The sequence below is a fragment of the Octopus bimaculoides genome, chromosome 21 (assembly GCF_046866305.1).
Source record: "Octopus bimaculoides isolate indiv1 chromosome 21, ASM4686630v1, whole genome shotgun sequence".
Taxonomy (NCBI): Eukaryota; Metazoa; Mollusca; class Cephalopoda; order Octopoda; family Octopodidae; genus Octopus; species Octopus bimaculoides.
In genome coordinates, this window is record NC_142948.1 from 24,422,942 (window position 1) to 24,445,441 (window position 22,500).

The window sequence follows — 22,500 nt, forward strand, 5'->3', positions numbered from 1 at the left end:
ACACACACATACATGCATATGAGGGGCTTCTTTCAGTTTCTGTTTATCAAACCCACTTACAAAGATTTTATCAGCTTGAGGCTATAGTAGAAGACATTTGCCCAAGGTGTCATGCAGTGGAACTGAACCTGGAATCATGTGCCTGGGAAGCAAGCTTCTTACCACACAGCCATGCCTGCACCTATTGTACATCAATCTTAACAACAAAGTCCTATCTGGACCCCCAAGGGCCATATAAATCCTGATTGAGAACCACTGCTCTAAGCATGGCCACTGAAGCAAACAAAAGATAAAAGTTTAAAAAATACATAATATGGCTGAGATAAAATGAAAGAAGAAAACATAAAACAAGTGTGATTAGTCATGGCTAGGAAGGCTTTTTTTATTAAGGGACTGTGTGATAAGGTAAGACCTGGGTGGGGGGGCTAATCAACAGCAACAGCAATATCACTCCACCACCACCAAAACCACCACCACCACCACCGCCGCTACCGCCGCCACCCCCTTTTCCCACCAAGATCATCACCACCACCATCACTGACATGCCCCCCCCTCCCATAACACCCACGCTGTCACCACTGCCGCCTCCGCCACCACCGCCCCTCCCCTTCCCCCACGAAGATCACCACCACCATCACCACCACCACCACCACCACCCTATATCTGACTTCTAAAAATATAACATTAGTTTGGAGCTGTGTGACATGTATAGATGGCTCAAGGGAAAAGAGGATGGTGGTGGTAAAAGTGGTGGTGTTGTTGTTGGTGGCGGTGGTGATGATGGTGGTGGTGATGGTGGTGGTGATGGTGGTAGTAGGGATAATGGTTGTAATGGTGGTGGAGATGGATGTAATTGTCATAGTGTTGGAAGTGGTAGGGTGGGAGCAACGGTGGTGATGACTAGTGGTCACTGTTGTATTGTTGTTAGTGTGGTGGTGGTGGCGATGGTTTTGGTGGTGGTGACGGTCACAGTGAAAACAATGCTGACGTCACATCCCATGTCACCAACAAGATAAACAGTAATGGGTGAGGGAAGGTTTAAAAATAGATGGGACAAACTGATGATTAAATATAAACCACCAGCGCAGCAGGCTGAAGACTCTGCTAGAAATAGCAGTTAAATTTACCTCAGAGTATAATTCTAGTGTCTTTCAATAAAAAAAGAAAAAAGAAAAGAAAAAAACGAAAGACATATTAGGTAATGTAGTCATAGTAACATGTAGGGCAAGAGAAAAAATGTTTGAAATGACTGGATGGTCAAGTGTGGGGCTGGGAGTAGAATGCTTTGTTTATAAATCTAATGGATCAAGTATGGCCAGGGGTTAAACAACAAGAACAGTAACAGCAATACAGTGGTTACTTGGACTGCTAGAAATAGCTGCCAAATCTCCCTTCATCTTTAAAATGGAAAGACACTAAAAAGATTTGGATCATGTTCAAAACGGGGGCACCAGTTTTCATTTATGTTTTATGTAGTGTTTTTGGTACGGAAAGACTTTCAAACTTCGTATACTTATCTATTTTGTGTTATAGAACAGAAAAAAATTTTTGTATTCGGATTTATTTCATGTAAAAAATTGTCTTATTTTGATAATTTCAACCAATCACTGACAAGTATTCAGCTGTTTACAGTTACTCCTCAGCAGTGTAAAGCGTATTTAATCTCTATTACTTCTGACATTTTGCAGAGGCAACACACGTGTGTTCGTTTTCCCTAACCCTAACCCTAACCCTAATTGACTTGCTCCTTCCCTCAAAAACCATGCCTTGTGCCTATAATAGAAAGGTTTATTAGCTACTGCCAATATGCTTCAGGCATTTTTTGACAAGGAAATAATAATTTTACCACTTCTGCGAATCGTTTGTTTATGTAGTCAGCACTTAATGTATTCGGCTGAATGGACGTCAGTCATTGGTTGAAATTACAGAAATACGAAGACTTTAACATGAAATAACTTGCGATGTACGTTTTTTTGTTAAGAAGACTAAGAGAAAAAGATGTTTTATATGACACATTCTACCAGTGTCCCAAGTTTCAAAGTGTTTCGCTAAGAAAATACTGGTGCCCCCGCTTTGAACAAGATGCAAAGATTTTTATGATTCGATAGTCACAGATGGAATGTATGATCACAAATCTGCTGGATCAAGTATGACCTGAGGTTAAACTAGTTCTGTAGTGCAGATGGCAACACATGGTTGCATGCGCAGTGAGAACTAGCAGCAATCTTTATGAGGCAGTGTGTCGAGTGGCAATACTGCGTTTACTTTGCAAGTTGTGAAATTTGTGATTTGTGATTTGTGATCGAACCGAATCCGATGACTGCCAACCTCTCCTTCTTCGGACACTAAACTCTGCTTGCGAAGACTTGTTGGGGCAAGTGAAATCGAAATCGAAATTGAACCATATTCGATGACTGGCACCTGCGCCAGTGGAGCACTAACATCACTGTCTGAGTGTGTTCATTGCCAGAGCAGCTGTCTGGCTTCTGTGCTAGAGGCCCGTAAATAGCACCATTTGAGCGTAATCGTTACCAGCGTCGCCTTCTAGCACTTGTGCTGGTGGCACGTTAGAAAATCATTCGAGCGAGGTCATTGCCAGTGCCGCTGGACTGACAGAGAAAAGATTGAGCCAATGAGATGGTAGAGAGGCCACTAGCTATTTGGGACACTGTCATATTCACTGATGAGTCCAGTTTTGCTGTATTTTCTAACAGTGGTTAAGTGTAGGTTTGGAACCATGTGGTTCGTAAGCAAGCTACTTACCACACATCCACTCCTACTCGTCTGATGAGTAGCATGCCTAATAGGTTCCTTGCACTGAAAAATTCAAAGGGCATGTCTCCTAAATATTAGATATTCACATTATAAGTATTAATAAATAATTTGAATGTATAATTTTGGATTTAAGAAGTTTTTAATGATTATAAGAGTGTCTACTTACTTCTGTCATGCCTGTGTATATGTATGTATACATACATGCACACGCACACACACACACACACACACACACACACACACACACACACACATGTATACATAAAGTGTATATACATATGTACATATATTTAATAGGGGTGTGCCAAGTCGTGATGAATGAAATGCAGTTATGTAGTCATACTTAAGATGTTCGTGTACACTTGGACATGATAAGACAATAAGCTGTATATTTTATCTTGCGAGAAATTCTCCTTATACACAATATGGGTGTAAACCAACCAGCAGTCATTTATGACATCACCAGGCCATTCTGTGTGTGTATATGTGTGTGTTTGGTAGAATAGAAATAGAAATGTGTGCATATGTGTGTGTTTGTGTGTGTGTGTGCTTGTGTATCTGTAGGTTTGGTAGAATAGAAATAGAAAGCAAAATGAGTCTAAATAGATTTTTCATTTTTAATCAGCAGGAGTTACAAAATGATGCAAGGGCCGAGAGTTTAAAAGTGGTCATTCCTGAAAGTCTTGGCCTTTAAGTCACTTTGTAAATTCTGCTGATTAATATTATGCATGTGTGAGCATGTCTATATACGTACATATATATATATATATATATATATATATATATATATATATATATATATATACATATATATTGGTTGGTTGGCACTCCGTCAGTTACGATGACGAGAGTTCCAGTTGATCTGATCAACGGAACAGCCTGCTCATGAAATTAATGTGCAAGTGGCTGAGCACTCCACAGACACGCGTACCTTTAACGTAGTTCTCGGGGAGATTCAGCATGACACAGAGTGACAAGGCTGGCCCTTTCAAATATAGGTACAACAGAAACAGGAAGAAAGAGTGAGAGAAAGAGTACAGCAGGGTTCGCCACTACCTCCTGCCAGAGCCTCGTGGAACTTTAGGTGTTTTCGCTCAATAAACACTCACAATGCCTGGTCTGGGAATCAAAACCGCGATCCTACAACCGCGAGTCCGCTGCCCTAACCACTGGTCCATTGCACCTCCACTTACACACACACACACACACACACACATATACACACATATATATATACATATATGTATCATCATCATCATCATCATCATCATCATTGTCATCATCATTTAATGTCTACTTTCCATGCTGGCATGGGTTAGATGTTTTGACTGGAACTGGTAAATCAGGTTCCAGTCTGATTTGACATGGTTTCTGTGGATCGATGCCCTTCCTAATGCCAACCCCTTCACGAGTGTAATGGGTGCTTTTTATATGCCACTGTCACAGGTGCCATGACTATGATTTCACTTAGCTTGACAAGTCTTCTCAAGCACAGCGTATCACCAAAGGTCTCAGTCACTTGTTGCCTCTGTGAGGCCCAACATTTGAAGATCATGTTACCAGCCACTGCCTATGTATATATATGTATGTATATATATATATATATATATATATATATATATATATATATATATATATATATATATATATGGGATAACTTACATTGTTAAGAGGGTGTTTTCTCACCATCTCCTTTATATTCCTATGTGTTTTAGACAATGATATTGCTGTCATCATTCTACAATCTCCATTGGACCTAAACAAGTGTATTCAACCAGTGACCCTTCCAGATATTCACGAACTCAAGAATTTATCCAACTGCATCACTTTCGACCAGAATGGTAAGTTCCTTTTTTAATTTTATTCTTTAAGATAATTATTTCTTTAAATGTTTATTTTCTAAAATCCTATCAGCTACAGTACAGCACAAGACTGCATCAGTTATCCAGCCTTGAGACACAAGACAACACAAGAGTTGTACTCTAACCTTATTTACATTCATTTTGAAGGACATGAGGACTCTCTAACATAACGGAGGAAACAGAATCATAACATGACTGGGCTTTTGACTGAGAAAATTTCGAACAGAAAGTTAAGAATTTATTTGATAGGATTCATCATCGCCGCCATCATCGTCATCGTCGTCGTCGTTGTCACTAACCCCTGTATTTTCCTGTCTCAAGTCTTAGGACTCAGGGGACCAGTAACCTAGTTTCCATGGTGTACAAGTGACCAGAATCGGAACATTCCCCTCGAATGGGACACCAGTCAATTACAGGGTTACACATTTTGCAGCTGAGTAAAATGGAGCAATGTGAAATTGACCGTTTTTTGTTCAAGAACATAACGCACTAATTGGTCCAAGAATTGAAACCATGATCATGCAATAGTAAAGGAAAAACCCTAACCTCTGGGCCATGCATTTTTACTACAGGACTTACTTCATTGAGAAAAATTTATAAGGTAGTGAATGGGCAGATGTGTTAGGGTATCAGATTACTTGCCTAATGGGTATTTCTTCCTGCTCTCTGTGTTATGAGTTCAAATCATCCCAGAGGCACTCACACACATGCACCACTCCAGCTTTGCATATTTACTTTGCAATTAGTAAAGTTATACTTAATCATATTTCTTATTTCTTTATTGCCCACAAGGGGCTAAACATAGAGAGGACAAACAAGGACAGACAGAGGGATTAAGTCGATTACATCGACCCCCGTGCGTAACTGGTACTTAATTTATCGACCCCGAAAGGATGAAAGGTAAAGTCGACCTCAGCGGAATTTGAATTCAGAACGTAAAGACAGACAAAATACCGCTAAGCATTTCGTCCGGTGCCCTAATGTTTCTTAAATCATATTTCTGAAGACAATGACAAACTAAGGTAGAAACCTGTTTACAATTGTTACTCTGTAACTTTTATCTTTTACTTGTTTCAGTCATTAGACTGCGACCATGCTAGGGCACTGCCCTGGAGAATGTTTTAGTTGAAAGAATTAATCCCAGCACGTGATTAAAAAAAATTTTTCTAAAAGTTTTTTATAGACTCATACTTTATTCTATTGGTCTCTTTTGCAGAACTGCTAAGTTATGAGGACATAAACACACCAACACCAGTTGTCAAGCAGTGGTGGGGACAAGCACAGAAACAAAGACACACACACACACACACACACACACACACACACACCAATCTATCTATCTATACAACGAGTTTCTTTCAGTTTCTATCTACTAAATCAACTCACAAGGCCCGAGACTATTGTAGAAGACACTTGCCCAAGGTGCCACACATTGGGACTGAACTTGGAACCATGAGGTTGGGAAGCAAGCTTCTTACCACACAGCCATGCTTGCAAAAACAAAAATATTGGGTTGTCCGGAAAGTTCATGCCAATTTTTAAAGGAAAGAAAAAGGTCAATAAATACTTGCCATTACATTTTTAGTCAACCGAATATGAACCATTTTGTTGCACAATGCGTCTCCATATTTCCTTTAACTTGAAAATACCCTCTTCCCAGAATTGAGGTGGTTTCATGGCAAATAAGTCGAAAGGTAAGCTACTATAAATTGGCACGAACTTTCCGGACAACCCAATAAGTAATATTCTATTTATTTATTTTTTTTACTATATTGCATGTTTAATGAATTAGTTATGTTGATACTGATTAACTAGTTGCATAAGCTTTTATAATTTGCAAAGTAAATGTTGACCTAAAAAGCTAATGTATTTAGTTTCATGCAAGGTTACTGGAAGAACAAGAAACCAGCTGGCATATGGAGACAGGCTGAGACGTCAGATGACAACAGAACAGAGGCTATACTTCATGAATGGGGGTTATTGTTAATACCAGATATACTCAGCATAGCAGTATGCCCACAAGGTATACAGATATAAGCAACCAGGCTGACAGGTCAGGCAATTACGGAACAGAGGTTAACTCAGGGGTATAGTTAGAGTGGGTGTGCTACCTGGGTCAGCCTTTGAGTTTGTCCATTCCCCTAAATTCACCAGCTCTATACAGCAAACGTAAAAGTACTACCCTCCATAAACGCATCACCTGGGGTGGATAGCCTCCTTCTTCACTTTGTCTTATGTTGCTTTAGTGAAGAATAAGCACCATCTTGGTGATGGTGCAGTCCTATTTGTTTGTCTGTCTCTCCTCGTAAGCGTCACATCCTGATTGTTCCGTTAAATGACAGGTAGGAGGTTTTGAGAGAGAGAGTGTCTTATGTCTATTTGTGACTACTTAAAGCAATTAGCGAGAGCATGGTATGTGCTAACGAGTCAAGCTTGTTTATGAGTGACAGCTGTTGTTTTGATATCTTTTCAAAAACTTCAGCAAGCACACTTCAGGGGAAACCAAAATATTAACAAGACAGTTTATGATTCATGCTTCATGGGATACAAAGATATTGACAAAAAAAGTCCCAAATCAAGAAAATGCCATATACACTCATTCAGTTCTGTAACTTTCTTGTCCTTCATTATCCTTCATATGTACGATCATGGTTGTGGGATTAAGAAGCTTCCTTCTCAGCAATGTGGTCTTGGATTCAGCCCCACCGTGTGGCACCTTGGGCAAATGTATTCTACTACAGCTTCAGACTGACCAATGCCTTGTGAATAGATTTGGTTGATGGACTCTGAAAGAAGCCCATTATAAATTCAAGAGGGTGTTGAGAAGTTCCTGGCTTTAAGGGTACTGTGAAAGGCCGGGGTTGGAGGGCCAACCTCCTGAGTTCTTTTACAGGGCTTAGAAAAACTGAAGGACAACTGCAATAAATGCGTGAATCTGAGAGGGGGATATGTTTTATCCAAAGCCAAGAACTTTTTAGCATCTCCTTGTGTATATATATATATATATATATATATATATATATATATTATATATATATATTATATCATATTATATATATATTATATTAATATATATATATATATATATATAATATATATATAATATATATATTATATTATATTATATTATATTATATAGATATGTATACGTACGAAGATGTGTTGAAAAGTTACCGGCTTTAAAGGTATTGTGAAAGGCCTGGTTGAAGGGCCAACCTTCCGACTTCTTTTATAGGGCTTAGAGAGACTGAAGGACCGATGCAGTAAGTGTGTGAATCTGAGAGAAGAATATATTGAATAAAATCATAATTAACTGATCCTCTTGTATTTTCTTTTACTCAATGCTACGAATTTTTCAGCACTTCCTCATATGTGTGTGTGTGTTTTGGGGTTTTGTGTGTGTATGTTGTGTGTTGAGTGTGAGTATGCATGCACATGTGTGTGTTTGTTTTGTGTGTTTTATGTGTGTGTATGTGCATGCGTGCATGTGTGTGTGTGTGTACTTTTGTCTAGACCAGGGTTCATATGGCCCTTGAGGGTCCATATATGATTTCATTGTTAGAATTTATCTGCAATAAATTGGTTATACTTCTACAATACACGAAATATTTTAACAATGTTTTTTTTTATACAATTCCTAATAATGTTTAATAATAGAAATATAACGGGATTGTTTAAATATCAAAGACTGGGAGAGTCTATCTGAGTAAAATAGGAATCAAAGGGACCCATAGGTAAAAAATGGTTGAGAAATACTTGCCCAGACCTTACATGATGGTTGTAAATGAGCAGCATTGTTATACAAGCAGGGTCGTTTGTTTCCAGTCTTTCGGAAACAAACAACTATGGCAAAATATGAACTTGCATGGAAACAGGTGAAGATTTGTGGTAAGAAGGGTATCCATCTGTAGAATATCTACGTCAACAAATTCTGTCAGTTGGCTAAAATGAATTACATGCTATGTGGTATTTTTATTATGTCCCTTTACATTCCCAATTCAAATCTTGCTGGGATTAGCCTTGTTTTTCATTCTTTCCAGGGTCAATAAAATCAAGTATCATCATTTCCCCCTCCTTCTCCTCATCATGATCACCACTGCTACTGCCACCTCCACCACCAGCACCATCACCACCATCTAATATTGATTTTCTGTGCTGGCGTGAGTTGGATGCTTAAAAAAAACCTAATAAACCAGAGAACTGTGCCAGGCTTCCTAATGCCAACTACTTTACAGAATGTCCTGCGTGCTTTTAGGTGGTTCTGGCACCAAATAATTCACAAGACCCCTAAACTTTGTGGGCAGTAGTTTTGAGGGAGTTGGCTTTGTACCATGTGACGAGAAGTCAAAGTATGATAGAGGGACAGGAACAGGTGTCTTGCTGTAGAAGAGATGTGTGGCTACCTCAGAAGAGAAGATGGTGGCTAAGGTTGCTGGAAGATGAATATAAAAGAAGTGGTAGAGAGGAATGGACACGGTGAATGGGTTAATGGGTTTATGAGAATATCAAAAGAGGGTGGCAGATGGATACAAATGAAGTTGGAGGGGGATGTAGTTGGGGAGACCTTGTTCCTATGCTGGAAATGTATCTTTACCATCATGTTTCAGTGAAAGAGACCTCCAAAGAACTTATTCCAAAACAGACATCACTTCTAAAAAACAAGTGTTTTGAGTTTGTTGGAAAAGACCAAAGACTATGTGAAGAATTTTGGGCCACAGACTCTCCAAACTCATGCAAGGTAAGGGATTTTTGTGTTTCAACTTTAACTGTAATGATAAGATGGAGAGCTGGCAGAATCAGTAGCATGCTGGGTAAAATGCTTAATGGCATTTCATCCATCTTTAGGTGCTGAGTTCAAATCCCGCCAAGGTCGACTTTGCCTTTCATTGTTTTAGGGTTAATAAAATAAGTACCAATTGAATACAGGGGTTGATGTAATTAACTTAACTCCTACCCCAAAATTGCTGCCCTTGTGCCAAAATTTGGCACCAATATTAATTGTAATTAATATTAGTGTGTGGTTTAGAAGATTGCTCCATAACCACATGGTTTTCAGTTTGGTTCCATTATGTATCATATTCAGCAAATATCTTCTTTGGTTGAGTTGAGTGAGTAGAATTTGCTTGATTGGAACTATGAGGAAGCCATGCTAATGGACCATTCCTTTTCTTGGATAGTAGACTTGAGTCTTTTGTTATTATATCTCTGTTGAAATACACTGCTTTTATTTCAATTAATTTTGGAAATAATGAAGAATTTATTGAGAAGTAATGTTTATCACCATCTGGGAATTTATTAGAATATCTGTCATTGTTAAGATGGTGTTTGGGCAATAAATTAACATGAAACTTTGCTGAGAGGTTTTAATTTAGATCACTTTAAAATAGGAAGTTTGGGTTGTAGAATGAGGGTTTAGTCTCTAGCAGACTGGTATCAAAAGGGTATCATTTCCCTTATCAACAGTTCTTCTGCTGGCTTTGCACATTTGAAGATGTGTAGAATAAGAGATTTCTTACTTGAAAACAATTAAGAGTTAGTAATAGGAAAGGTATCTGACTATCAAACAAAGCCTCAATAATATTGTTTTCTAATCCATGCCAGCATGGAAAAACAGGCTAAAATTAATGGATATATGGATTATTTGTAGATCAGTTCTAATTTACTTAGTTGATAACTTAGTAATAAGTAATGATTCTTATCATTAAAAATCAAAATTTTTATTTACAAGTAGCCTAAATTAAAAAAGTGGAGGCGCGTGGTTTAGTGGTTAGGGCGTCAGCATTATGATCGTAAGATTGTGGTTTCGATTCCTGGACTGGGCGACACATTGTGTTCTTGAGCAAAACACTTCATTTCATGTTGCTCCAGTCCACTCAGCTGGCAAAAATGAGTAACGCTGTGATGGGCTGGCATCCCATCCAGCTGGGGAACACATACACCATTGAAACCGGGAAACCGGGCCCATGAGCCTGGCTAGGCTTTAAAAGGGCGGATTTATTATTATTTTAAATTTTAAAAAAAATAGTAGCAAGCTAACTAAGGAGTGGTAAGAAGTAGCGTAATCAGTTACCTCTAGACCAATCTGGCAATCATGGCCATGATTAAACTTCCTGTTTCTAAATCTTGTTTTCTTTTTATTAAAATCAAGCTTTCTCAGAGGCAATTATATAACTTTATACTGTCATTCGAAATAACCTACAAGCTAGAATGCTTTCATAATGCACAAGTTAGCTGTTTAGTTAAGATATATCTCCCTTAAACAATGATGTATTAATCCTGTCTTTATTGAATGAAATGAATTATATTGTCAATGTTTTCTATTCATTCCAGGAGCCTATGGGCAGTCCACTAATCTGTTTGAAAAACAAAAACAGTCAGCAGGTGCTAGTCGGGTTTGCTTCAGCTGCTGGTTGTTACAAAGGGTTTACAGTGTATGTCAATGTTGCCTTCCATCAGAAATGGTTGAATCTGTTCTCCAATGAGTTAAAGGTAAGATTAAATAAACATTTGTCACAGTTGCTGCTGCCTCTACTGCTTCTGGTTCAACTTTCAGATCAGGTCTTTGAACTCTCATAAAGTAGGATGGCATCATATAACTGCCACATCTTATGACATGGTGTGATGTGAGTGAATAAAAATTGTGACTTCTTGAGATGATGTAACAGTAATTTACATTTCATGACTCAACATGGACAAAGTCTGTAGATGCTGACACAGGATGGGCGTGACAGGAATGGCTTTCATTCAAGCTCTGCTTGATCAAAGCTAGTCTGAAACTAAAGATAATATTACAGCTGTGAAGAGAAGGGCCAATAGTTGGGCTACTGTCCTAGCTATGTTGGGTTAACATAGGCAGTGTATTTTAACAGATATGGTTAATTCTACCATCCAAGAACAGGAGCAGTTCCTTGGCATGATTTCCACATAGTTACCATCCATGTGAATGGAATTTGGTAGAGGGTAACTATTAACTATATAGGAATCATGCCAAGGAACTGTTCCTGTTCTTGGATGGTAGAATTAACCATTTCTGTTAAAATTCACTCCCTATATTTTAATTAATTTTGAAAATAATGAAGAATTTATTAAAATAACTTTGTCATTTATACAGCCAACACAGGAGTGGCTGTGTGGTAAGTAGCTTGCTTACCAACCACATGGTTCCGGGTTCAGTCCCACTGCATGGCACCTTGGGCAAGTGTCTTCTACTATAGCCTCGGGCCGACCAAAGCCTTGTGAGTGGATTTGGTAGACGGAAACTGAAAGAGGCCCGTCGTATATATGTATGTATATATATGTATGTGTGTGTATATGTTTGTGTGTCTGTGTTTGTCCCCCCAACATCGCTTGACAACCGATGGTGGTGTGTTTAAGTCCCCGTAACTTAGCGGTTTGGCAAAAGAGACCGATAGAATAAGTACTAGGCTTCCAAAGAATAAGTTCTGGGGTCGATTTGTTTGACTAAAAGTGATGCTCCAGCATGGCCGCAGTGAAATAACTGAAACAAGTAAAAGAGAATAAAGAGAGAGAGAGAGAGAGAGCTGATGATCTGAACATAAATTAACATTAAATTTTAAGCTTACAGCCATATCATGCTGAATGCACTGGTTCTTGTCCAATCACCAAAGTTAAGCAACATCAAGCTTAGTGAGTGTTTTGATGAGTGACTGCTTGGGAAACCTAGGTATGGTAAGCATTAAAAAAAAAACACATTAAATTTTAATGGAAGGCTTTGATGTAGATCTCTTTAATCCTTTTCTTACCATATTTCTATTGAAATGCACTGCCTTTGTTTCAATTAATTTTGAAAATTATGGAGAATATATTAAAATAAACTTGCCATTATTAAGCTGGTATTTGTAATATAAATTAACATGAAATTTTAATGGGAAGGTTTAATTTAAATCACTTAAAAATAAGAACTTATATCATGGAACAAAAGGTAGTCTCAAGCAGGCTGGTATCAAAAGAGTATCATTTCCCCTGTCAACACATATTCTACAAGGGCCAACCAGGTTGTGGGATTAAGAAACTTCCTTCTCAGCCATGTTGTCTTGGGTTCAACCCCACTGTGTGGCACCTTGGGCAAATGTGTTCTACTACAGCTTCAGGCTAACCAATGCCTTGTGAATAGATTTGGTTGATGGAATCTGAAAGAGGCCCATTATAAATTCAAGGGGGTGTTGAGAAGTTTCTGGCTTTAAGGGTACCGATAAAGGCTGGGGCTGGAGGGCCAACCTCCTGAGTTCTTTTACAGGGCATAGAAAAACTGAAGGATAACTGCAATAAATGTGTGAATCTGAGAGGGGAATATGTACCTGGTGTACTAACACTGTTGCAATACAAGTAATGTTGATGATGTGGTTTAACCAGAAGAGATCCTTGCTGATAATGATTCCTCACCCTCAACATTTGACGCAGAGCAATTTTGAGGGCTCTAGTTGCATGTAAGGGGATGTTTCTTCATACGAGTATTGTTTGTGTTTTCTTGCTATTAAAAGACACAATATTGGTGTGCCTCTACTGCAAGGTGCCTTTGATGTCGCTGTTCATAGAATTAGTATGGGTTTGATGTGTGGAGTGTTGAGAGTCTACATTTTGTGTAGGTAACACAATGATTGGGAAGGTTTGGGGAAATGAAGGATGAGCTATTTTAGCTAATTAAAAGTACATCACTAATAACCCTAGTTTTTGTGTGATTCTACATGGCTAAAATGATTCTTCCATTCTGTAATTTTTATACATACAAACATACATACATACATGCATACAAAATTATATGTGTGTGTCTGTGTGTTTCATTGTCATCATCATTGTGACACACACAAACACACACATATATAAGCAAATTTATGTATGTATATAAGTATGTGTGTGTGTATATATATGTATATATATGTATGTATAGATATAAATATCTATACATACATATATATGTGTGTGTTTATATATATATATTTATAAATATAATGGATAATAAAACGAATGGTTTACACCTGGTAGCTTACAACTGAGTTCATTATCAAAGAAAACTTAGTGTAAGATTAACATAAGCTCAATGTAGTTGTCAGGTGTCTGCTCGAAATGAGGAGTAGATAGACAGCCAACAACTGATGAAGGGTCGTTTTTTTTTGTTACTTGTCCTGTTTTCCATTTTTTTCTCTTGTTGTTTGCATATTGAACTAATTTGTTTTTGTATTTCATGTTGTTTACTGTTGGTGATATCCTGTTCCCATATATGAATATATATATATATATATATATATATATATATCATAAGATTTTTAAACTCTTAAATTTTCATATTCAAAAGAGACAGAGACTTCAAATTCGATATATCGAATTTGAAGTCTCTGTCTCTTTTGAATATGAAAATTTAAGAGTTTAAAAATCTTATGATATAAATATAAACTGTGAGAACGACCCTTAAGGAATCTAATTAATGATCTCCTAAGGTAAGTTCTTATGCTATATTGGTAACGGTTGCCACATCCTCTGGAAAAAAATTATTATTATATATATATATATATATATATATATATATAGTGACTGCCTAAGTACTTATTATTCAAATATATATATATATATATATATATATATATTACAATTAAAAAGGTAAAGGTTTATCAATTTATTAATTTATTAATAAATCAACAATTAATAATTTTTACCAAGCCCTTCGGTATGTAAACACCATTATCGGTGGAGAACTTATTTAAAAGTTCTTATACATTTATAAACATAATTAAGGGATCAGCAAACATTTGCTTCACCATATACCGAAGTTCAGAAATAGCAGCTAAAAAAGCTGAGACTCCAACAGATAGCTTCTTGTTTTTGCCTTTGTGAGTTACAAGTAATGCTATCTGTTGGAGTCTCAGCTTTTTTAGCTGCTATTTCTGAACTTCGGTATGTGGTGAAGCAAATGTTTGCTGATCCCTTAATTATGTTTATATATATATATATATATATATATATATATGTATGTATGCATATATATATGTTATTTATATTATTATTTGATTGAATTCCACACATCCATTTCCAAGTAAGTTTATATATATATATATATATATATATATATATATATATATATATATATATATATATATGGGAGAATATATGAAAAAACAACAACAGACGAGGACAGGTGGTGTAAATAACAAAAGGATGTATTAGTATGATGCTTGGGAATACGGAAAGTCTTTGACGTTTCGAGCTACGCTCTTCAACAGAAAGATTACGGAGACAAGGAGAAAAACACGGAGAAAAAAAATTGAATAGTGTCCAGTCAACGGTCAACGGTCAATCATAGTAATGGCTGACCGGAAGTTAGAAATTTTACATATATATATATACATGTGATAATTATATGTATATGCTTGTGTGCATGCTAATTACTGTTGATTTACCAAGAACTGATTAATATACTACATACATATGTATATATGTGTGTGTACATGCACGCGTATACTATATTACTATACATACACATGCATACATACTTGTATGCCTGTATCTATATATCTGTACATATGTACATTGTATTTTAGGAGGAGAGAAGAGAAACAAGAGCCTGTGTATACTGAACATTATAATTATATAAACTGTGATGCGTGGAATGGGGTGGGGTTATATAGACAAAATAATGTTTATACAACCGCTTTATAAACACCAGTTATTTATAGTAAAGATTCCATGGACCAGTAAGAAATTGGGTAAAGGTGTATAACTAGTATTCATTTAACTTACTGAGACCATTTGCACACAGTATATACGCCCCCCCCCCCCCCCACTGAGCTGATACTGAGTACAAATTGAATTAACACTAAATATAAATTATATTTAGGCAGAGCACAGATTGAATATTGATCACAGTTGCATTGAGCTTATGTTAACCTTACACTAAGTTTTCTTTGATAATGAACTCAGCTGTCAATCATTGAGTATATGCTGAGCTTACCCTCATTTTACACTGAGCATACTCTGATGCTTATTCTGAGGATTAGTTAAGCTTACACTGAACAGTCACTGAGCTTACTTGAAGCTCATGTTGATCTTACACTGAACTTTGGTAACAGGCTGATAACACACTCAACCTAGCTCAAGCTCAGTCTGAGTTTAGATTGAGTTTACTTTGAGAGTAGCAATCAATCATTGAGTATATACACTGAGCAATTAGGGAACATACATTGAGATTACACTGAGTTTACTTTGAGAATAGTCTGAGCAATTACTTATTGAATATATGTTGAGCTTAAACTGAGCTAGATATGAAATTACAGTGAGAATTAAGTGAACTTACACTGAACCTACTATGAGAATAAGATGAGATTACACTAAATAAATACTGAGCTTACACTCATCTAACATTGAGCTTTCTCAGAATTTACACTGACAATTAAATGAGTTTTTACTGAACATTCACTTTGCTTGCCTTGATTTTACCCTGAGCTTGCACTGAACTTATTTTGAGAGCAGGCCGAGCTTATGCAGGCTAACACTGAGCAGTCACTGAGTGTACACTTGTATTGCACTGAGCTTCTTCTCAGCTAACAAGGAAAATATACCTGTTTACCTGTTTCAGTCATTTGACTGTGGCCATGCTGGAGCACCGCCTTTATAGTCGAGCGAATCGACCCCAGGACTCATTCTTTGTAAGCCTAGTACTTATTCTATCGGTTTCTTTTGCCGAACTGCTAAGTTACGGGGATGTAAACACACCAGCATCGGTTGTCAAGCGATGTTGGGGAGACAAACACAGATACACAAACATATACACACACATACATATATACATATATATATATATATATACATATATACGACGGGATTCTTTCAGTTTCCATCTACCAAATCCACTGACAAGGCTTTGGTCAGCCCGAGGCTATAGTAGAAGACACTTGCCCAAAGTGCCACACAGTGGGACTGAACCCGGAACCATGTGGTTCGTAAGCAAGCTACATACCACACAGCCACTCCTACGTCTGTTCAGGATTCATTGAGCATATACAGAATATTTGCACAACTTTTACTGAATTTAAACTGAGCTTACCATGAGTTTATAACAAACATATTTTCAGCTTACTTTGAGAATAGACTGAGCTTAAAGCGAGTTTTCATGGAACTTACACTGAAGAATCATTGAATGTACATTGAACTTACATTTATATTGCTATGAGCTTCCTTTGAGTTTACTATGAGAATACAATGGGAACATACTGAGCTTATCCTGAACTTATGAATTTCTATTAAGCCTAGATTGGCCTTACATGGTGCAAAAACTGGGTATACACTGAGCTTACACTCATCTTCCACTGAGCATATTCTGTGCTTTTGCCCAGAATTAACTTTCATATACATATAACCCCTGCTGAGCTGATATTGAGTACAGATTGAGTTTACACTAAGTATAAATTATATCTATGCTGAATATATATTGAACACTGACCAGAGTTACATTGCTTATGTTAACCTTACTCAGAGTTTACTTTGAAAATAGACTGAGTTATTAATTATTGAGTATATATTGATCCAACACTCATTTTACACTGAGCTTACATTGAGTTTAAACTGAGATTAGCATGAGATTACCTTGGGCTTGTAATAAGCATTAGACTCTGCTTATACTGAGTTTATTCTGAGTTTGGTCCGGTCTTGCACTGGACTTATTCTGAGCTTACATTCTTGTCAATTCTTTTTCGCAATTAGTTTAGTTTGTGAGGTACCTCAGTTATTTTAGTAAAAGTAATTAAAGCATTGTGTGTTTAGCAGAGCAATTAATAAATAATTATGATAAACGAAGAAAGAGAAAAGTAATTTCATATTCAAATATATCTAACAATAAGACCCATGAAAATAGAATTAGGTTTATAAATAACAAAAAAGAAATGAAATAAAATTTCATTTTAATTTCACTGCTGAAATTGTTTGTGTTAATTATCAGTAAATTATCTGTAAATTATCTATTAATTATTTCACACATCTGTTTTATTTATGTTATGTTTATTTTTGAAGTCTCATATCTTTTGCTTGTGTCTCGCATTTGTTACTTGACTGTTTGTCATACCACATAGTTGCCTCTCGCGTCACTCACCCTGGCCATCACCCCCCCCCCCCCCCCCCTTAGCTCATGATACAATATCTACTGCTCAGTTGTCATTTATATATTGTTTTATCTTTTACTTGTTTTAATCATTGGACAGTGGTCATGCTGGGGCACTGCCATGTTTATGTTACATGTTTGTTTTTTACTTCCTATATCTGTTCCTATTCTCCATCTGTTTCTCATGTCACAGAGTGTCACCCATGTTACACATCTATTGTTCATGTCACTCGTTTACAGTTCATGTCATACATCTGTTTTTCAGGTCACAAAGTTTTTACCCATGTCCCGCATCTGATTTTCATGTCACACCTCTTCTGATCCTGTTACACATCTCTTTGTCATGTAACAAAGTTCATTACCCATGTTACACATCTGTTATTCATGTCACTCACCTACTGTTCATGTCACACATCTGTTTCTTATGGCAATGAGTTGCTTCACATGTCACACTTCTGCTTGTTCGTGTCACACATCTGTTAATCATGTCACACATTTCTTTGTCATATACCAGCATTTTTACCCATGCCACACATCTGTTGCTCCTGACACACATCTGTTGCTCCTGTTACACATCTGTTGCTCCTGTTACACATCTGTTGCTCCTGTTACACATCTGTTGCTCCTGTTACATATCTGTTGCTCCTGTTACGCATCTGTTTCTCATAAACCAACCAACACCAGATGTCAAACGGTGGTGGGAGGACAAACATAAGCATAAACACATACACATGCACAATGAGTTTCTGCACAGTTTCCACAAACTGTATTCACTCACAAGACATTGGTCAGCCTGGGGCTTTAGTTGAAGATACTTGCCCAAGGTATTGAATCCAAAACCATGAATCCAAAACCATGAATCCCAAACCATGTGACCACAAGACAAACCTCTTAACCACACAGCTATGCCTGTATCTATTGCATCTATTTCTCATTATTCAAATATATAATTATGGTTTTTCTTCTCTTTCTTTGCCAGGAGCACCAGAGTATTCCAAGTAAAATCAGTAATATATTGGCTCAGTGAAGAACCTTATGTTGCAAATAATGACAGCTGTGATTCCTGATTTCCTTATGAAATAAAACAAGTTGTTCTTTGAAATTGTTTCAAAATGAATTGTTATGTATTGAAAAAAATGTATTTACATTCTTACTTAGCTCACAGTGAGGCTTTCTAATATTTAAAAAATAATAATTTTCTATAGGCGCATGAGTGGCTGTGTGGTAAGTAGCTTGCTCACCAACCACATGGTTCCGGGTTCAGTCCCACTGCATGGCATCTTGGGCAAGTGTCTTCTACTATAGCCTCGGGCCGACCAAAGCCTTGTGAGTGGATTTGGTAGACGGAAACTGAAAGAAGCCTGTCGTATATATGTATATATATATGCGTGTGTGTTTGTGTGTGTATATGTTTGTGTGTCTGTGTTTGTCCCCCTAGCATTGCTTGACAACCGATGCTGGTGTGTTTATGTCCCCCATCACTTAGCGGTTCAGCAAAAGAGACTGATAGAATAAGTACTAGGCTTACAAAGAATAAGTCCTGGGGTCAATTTGCTCGACTAAAGGCGGTGCTCCAGCATGGCCGCAGTCAAATGACTGAAACAAGTAAAAAAGTAAAAGAGTATATATTGAAGCATACACACAGCACACAGTCCAAAAGGAAGGGAAACATTAAACATGAACTTGGTTTAATACCACATCCAACTTATCATTTATCCACTACCTCTTCATACAGCCATCTTTCTGTTTCAACGAGCAATTGTGTAAGCAACCATTTTAAGGGTGATATCATAACTTTGTCTGCTTTTTCTCTTTCTCTTCTCCCCTTTCAGTTCTCCTACCCCACCTTATTTTAAATGCATAATTTATTGCTTGTGCCAATTGCTGGAATTATCAACACAAGAGTGATGAAAGACAGGATGTCCTGGCAGCATTCTTCATTGAGAAACAGTGAAATACCAAATTTGGTAACACAAAACCATAGAAATGAGATTAAATAAGGGACAATATCACCATTGTGGCCAGACAATAACCATGGTTACGAGAATAGGAAGGGACAGTGGCTGATGGGGTCAGGTGGGGGAGCAGACTGTTGAGTGGCAAATGGGTGGATGTGTGGATAGAGGGATGGATGGATGGATAGGTGAATGGGTGGATGGATGAATGGATGAGTGGATGGATAGATACATGGACAGATGGATAGATAGAGGGATGGATGGGTAGATGGATGGATTGAGGAGAAAGAGGAAGGGATGGGTAGATAGCTGGGTAGGTGAATGGGTTGGTGGATGGAGGGAGGAAAGAATGAATGGATGGATAGATGGATCATATTCATTAATTTACAGCTGTTTCAGCTAGGAGAAGCATTGTATTCAGAGGTAAGTGCTTGTGTGTGTGTGTGTGTGTGTGTGTGTGTGTGTGTGTGTGTGCGTGTGTGTGTGTGCGTGTGTGTGTGTGTGCGTGTGTGTGTGTGCACAAGTGTATCTTTGTGTGTGTGTTTATCCCCCACAACTGCTTGACAACTGGTGTTAGTGTAGTTACATCCCTGTAACTTAGTGGTTTGGCAAAAGACACCAATAGAATAAATACCAGGCTTTAAAAAGAAAAATATACTGGGGTAAGTTCATTTGACCAAAAGTTATTTTAGGCACTGCTCCAGTATGGTCCCAGTCTAAACGACTGAAACAAATAAAAGATGACAGAAAGAGATGTTGTTCTTGTTCACTTCTGGAGCAAATTCATTTTGCCCAGCTTTGACATATACTGTGCTTTTTAACACTATACATCTCTAACGTGATCTCCGTAAGATGAAATACTGAAGCTACAAGCATTTAACAACTCATATACATTATGTGGTTAATATTTTTGCATTATTAAGGCGGTGAGCTGGTAGAATCGTTAACACACTGGCCGAAATGCTTAGTGGTATTTCATCTGCCATTACGTTCTGAATTCAAATTTTGCTGAGGTCGACTTCGCCTTTCATCTTTTCGGGGTTGATTAAACAAGTACCAGTTATGCACTGGGATCGATGTAATTGGCTTAATCCCTTTGTCTGTCCTTGTTTGTCCCCTCTATGTTTAGCTCCCTGTGGGCAATAAAGAAATCAATATTTTTGCATTATTGTACTGCTTCTAACACAAAAGGATTTTGTTTCACTATCATCATCATCATCATCATCATCATCATCATCATCGTTTAATGTCCACCTTTCATGCTAGCCTGGGTTGGATGGTTTGACAGGAGTTGCCAGGCAGAAGACTGCATCAAGCTTCTGTGTCTGTTTTGGCAAGGATTTTGTGACTGGATACCTTTCCTAACACTGACCACCCAGCAGTGTGGACTGAGGGCTTTTTATATGGCACAAGCCCAAGAGAGGTTAGTTTTAGCATGATTTTTACAGCTGGATGCCCTTCCAAATGCCAACCACTTTACAGTGTGGACTGGATGCTTTTTCACGTGGCACCAGCACTATATTTAAAAAGTAATCTCAACTATACATCTTCTATCTTTTATCTTTTACTTGTTTCAGTCATTAGTCTACAGCCATGTTGGGGCACTGAGCTGATGAGTTTTAGCTGAATGAATCGACCCCAGGACTTATTTTTAAAACCTACTACTTATTCTTTAAGTTCTTTTTGCCAAACTTCTAAGTTACAGGGTTGTAAACAAACTAACACCAGTTGTGAAGCAGTGGAGTGGGACAAACACAAAGACACATATGCATAAGTATGAGGTGTTTAGTAACAAACCATCGTAAGTGCCACAACTTAAAAACGGAGAAAAATGCAAAGTTTTGCGACTTTCAGAATGCTATATCTCAGCAAGGAATGAAGTTAGGAAGCTGGTTTTGGTCTTAAAATGACTGTGAAGACTTCCTCTTATCATTTCACCTCTGTAAAATTATTTATGTATGTATCTATCTGAAAGATGAAACAATGACTGCGTCTTTCTCATTTTGTAGAATATACCGGTATTACGAAACAGTGGATCACATTGCATATTTTAGCCATAATACCAAGAAAAAACATACAGTTTTTAAGTTGTGGCACTTACGATGGTTTGTTACTAAACACCTCATATCTATGCATATGTGTCTTTGTGTTTGTCCCACTCCACTGCTTCACAACTGGTGTTAGTTTGTTTACAACCCTGTAACTTAGAAGTTTGGCAAAAAGAACAAGTAAAAGAAGTAAGTAAGACAAGATAGTAAGATAATAGCCCATTATCGCTACAATGGTAAGGAGGAATTTTGGAAAATAAGCCATAACATATTGCAAAATAATACAGGGATCCCACCGAAGTTATTGATTGTGTGTGTTTACAATGGTGTGTTACTATACTCTCTGGTCTTAGTTTGAGTGAGCAAGCATCGTGTCAATAGTGTCGAGGTATAACTTTTTTCAGCTGGATTTTTGACCTTATTGTAAGCCTCACCAGTTCTTCCTCCCAACTTTTTCAGATTCTAGACATCGAGACAAAAAAAAAATGATATACTAACCTCGAAAATGGCTGGGGTGGCGCTTATGACACTCTGTTATTAAATGCCTCATATATATGTACATACATAACTGAGGGGCTTTTTGTCTTGCAAATTACTTGATCACCCCGTTGGTGCTGGTACCAGGTAAAAAGCATCCTGTACACTCTGTAAAGTGGTTGGCATCAGGAAAGGCATCCAGCTGTAGAAACCATGCCAAAACAGACAATGGAGCCTGGTGTAGACCCCCCCACCACCACCGCCCGCTTTACCAGTTC

The 22,500-nt window shown here is 37.5% G+C and overlaps 1 protein-coding gene across 1 annotated transcript in view; it reads left to right on the plus strand.

The window, feature by feature from the left end:
• LOC106881154 (transmembrane protease serine 12) overlaps window positions 1–18,844 on the plus strand; it is a 47,568-nt gene extending 28,724 nt beyond the window's left edge. The window contains exons 4-7 of the mRNA XM_052975500.2: window positions 4,491–4,616; window positions 9,245–9,375; window positions 10,968–11,126; window positions 18,722–18,844. Coding sequence (XP_052831460.2) covers window positions 4,491–4,616; window positions 9,245–9,375; window positions 10,968–11,126; window positions 18,722–18,769 — 464 coding nt within the window. The 3' untranslated portion in view covers window positions 18,770–18,844. The remainder of the gene's footprint in view (window positions 1–4,490; window positions 4,617–9,244; window positions 9,376–10,967; window positions 11,127–18,721) is intronic.
• The last annotated feature ends 3,656 nt before the right edge of the window (window positions 18,845–22,500 follow it).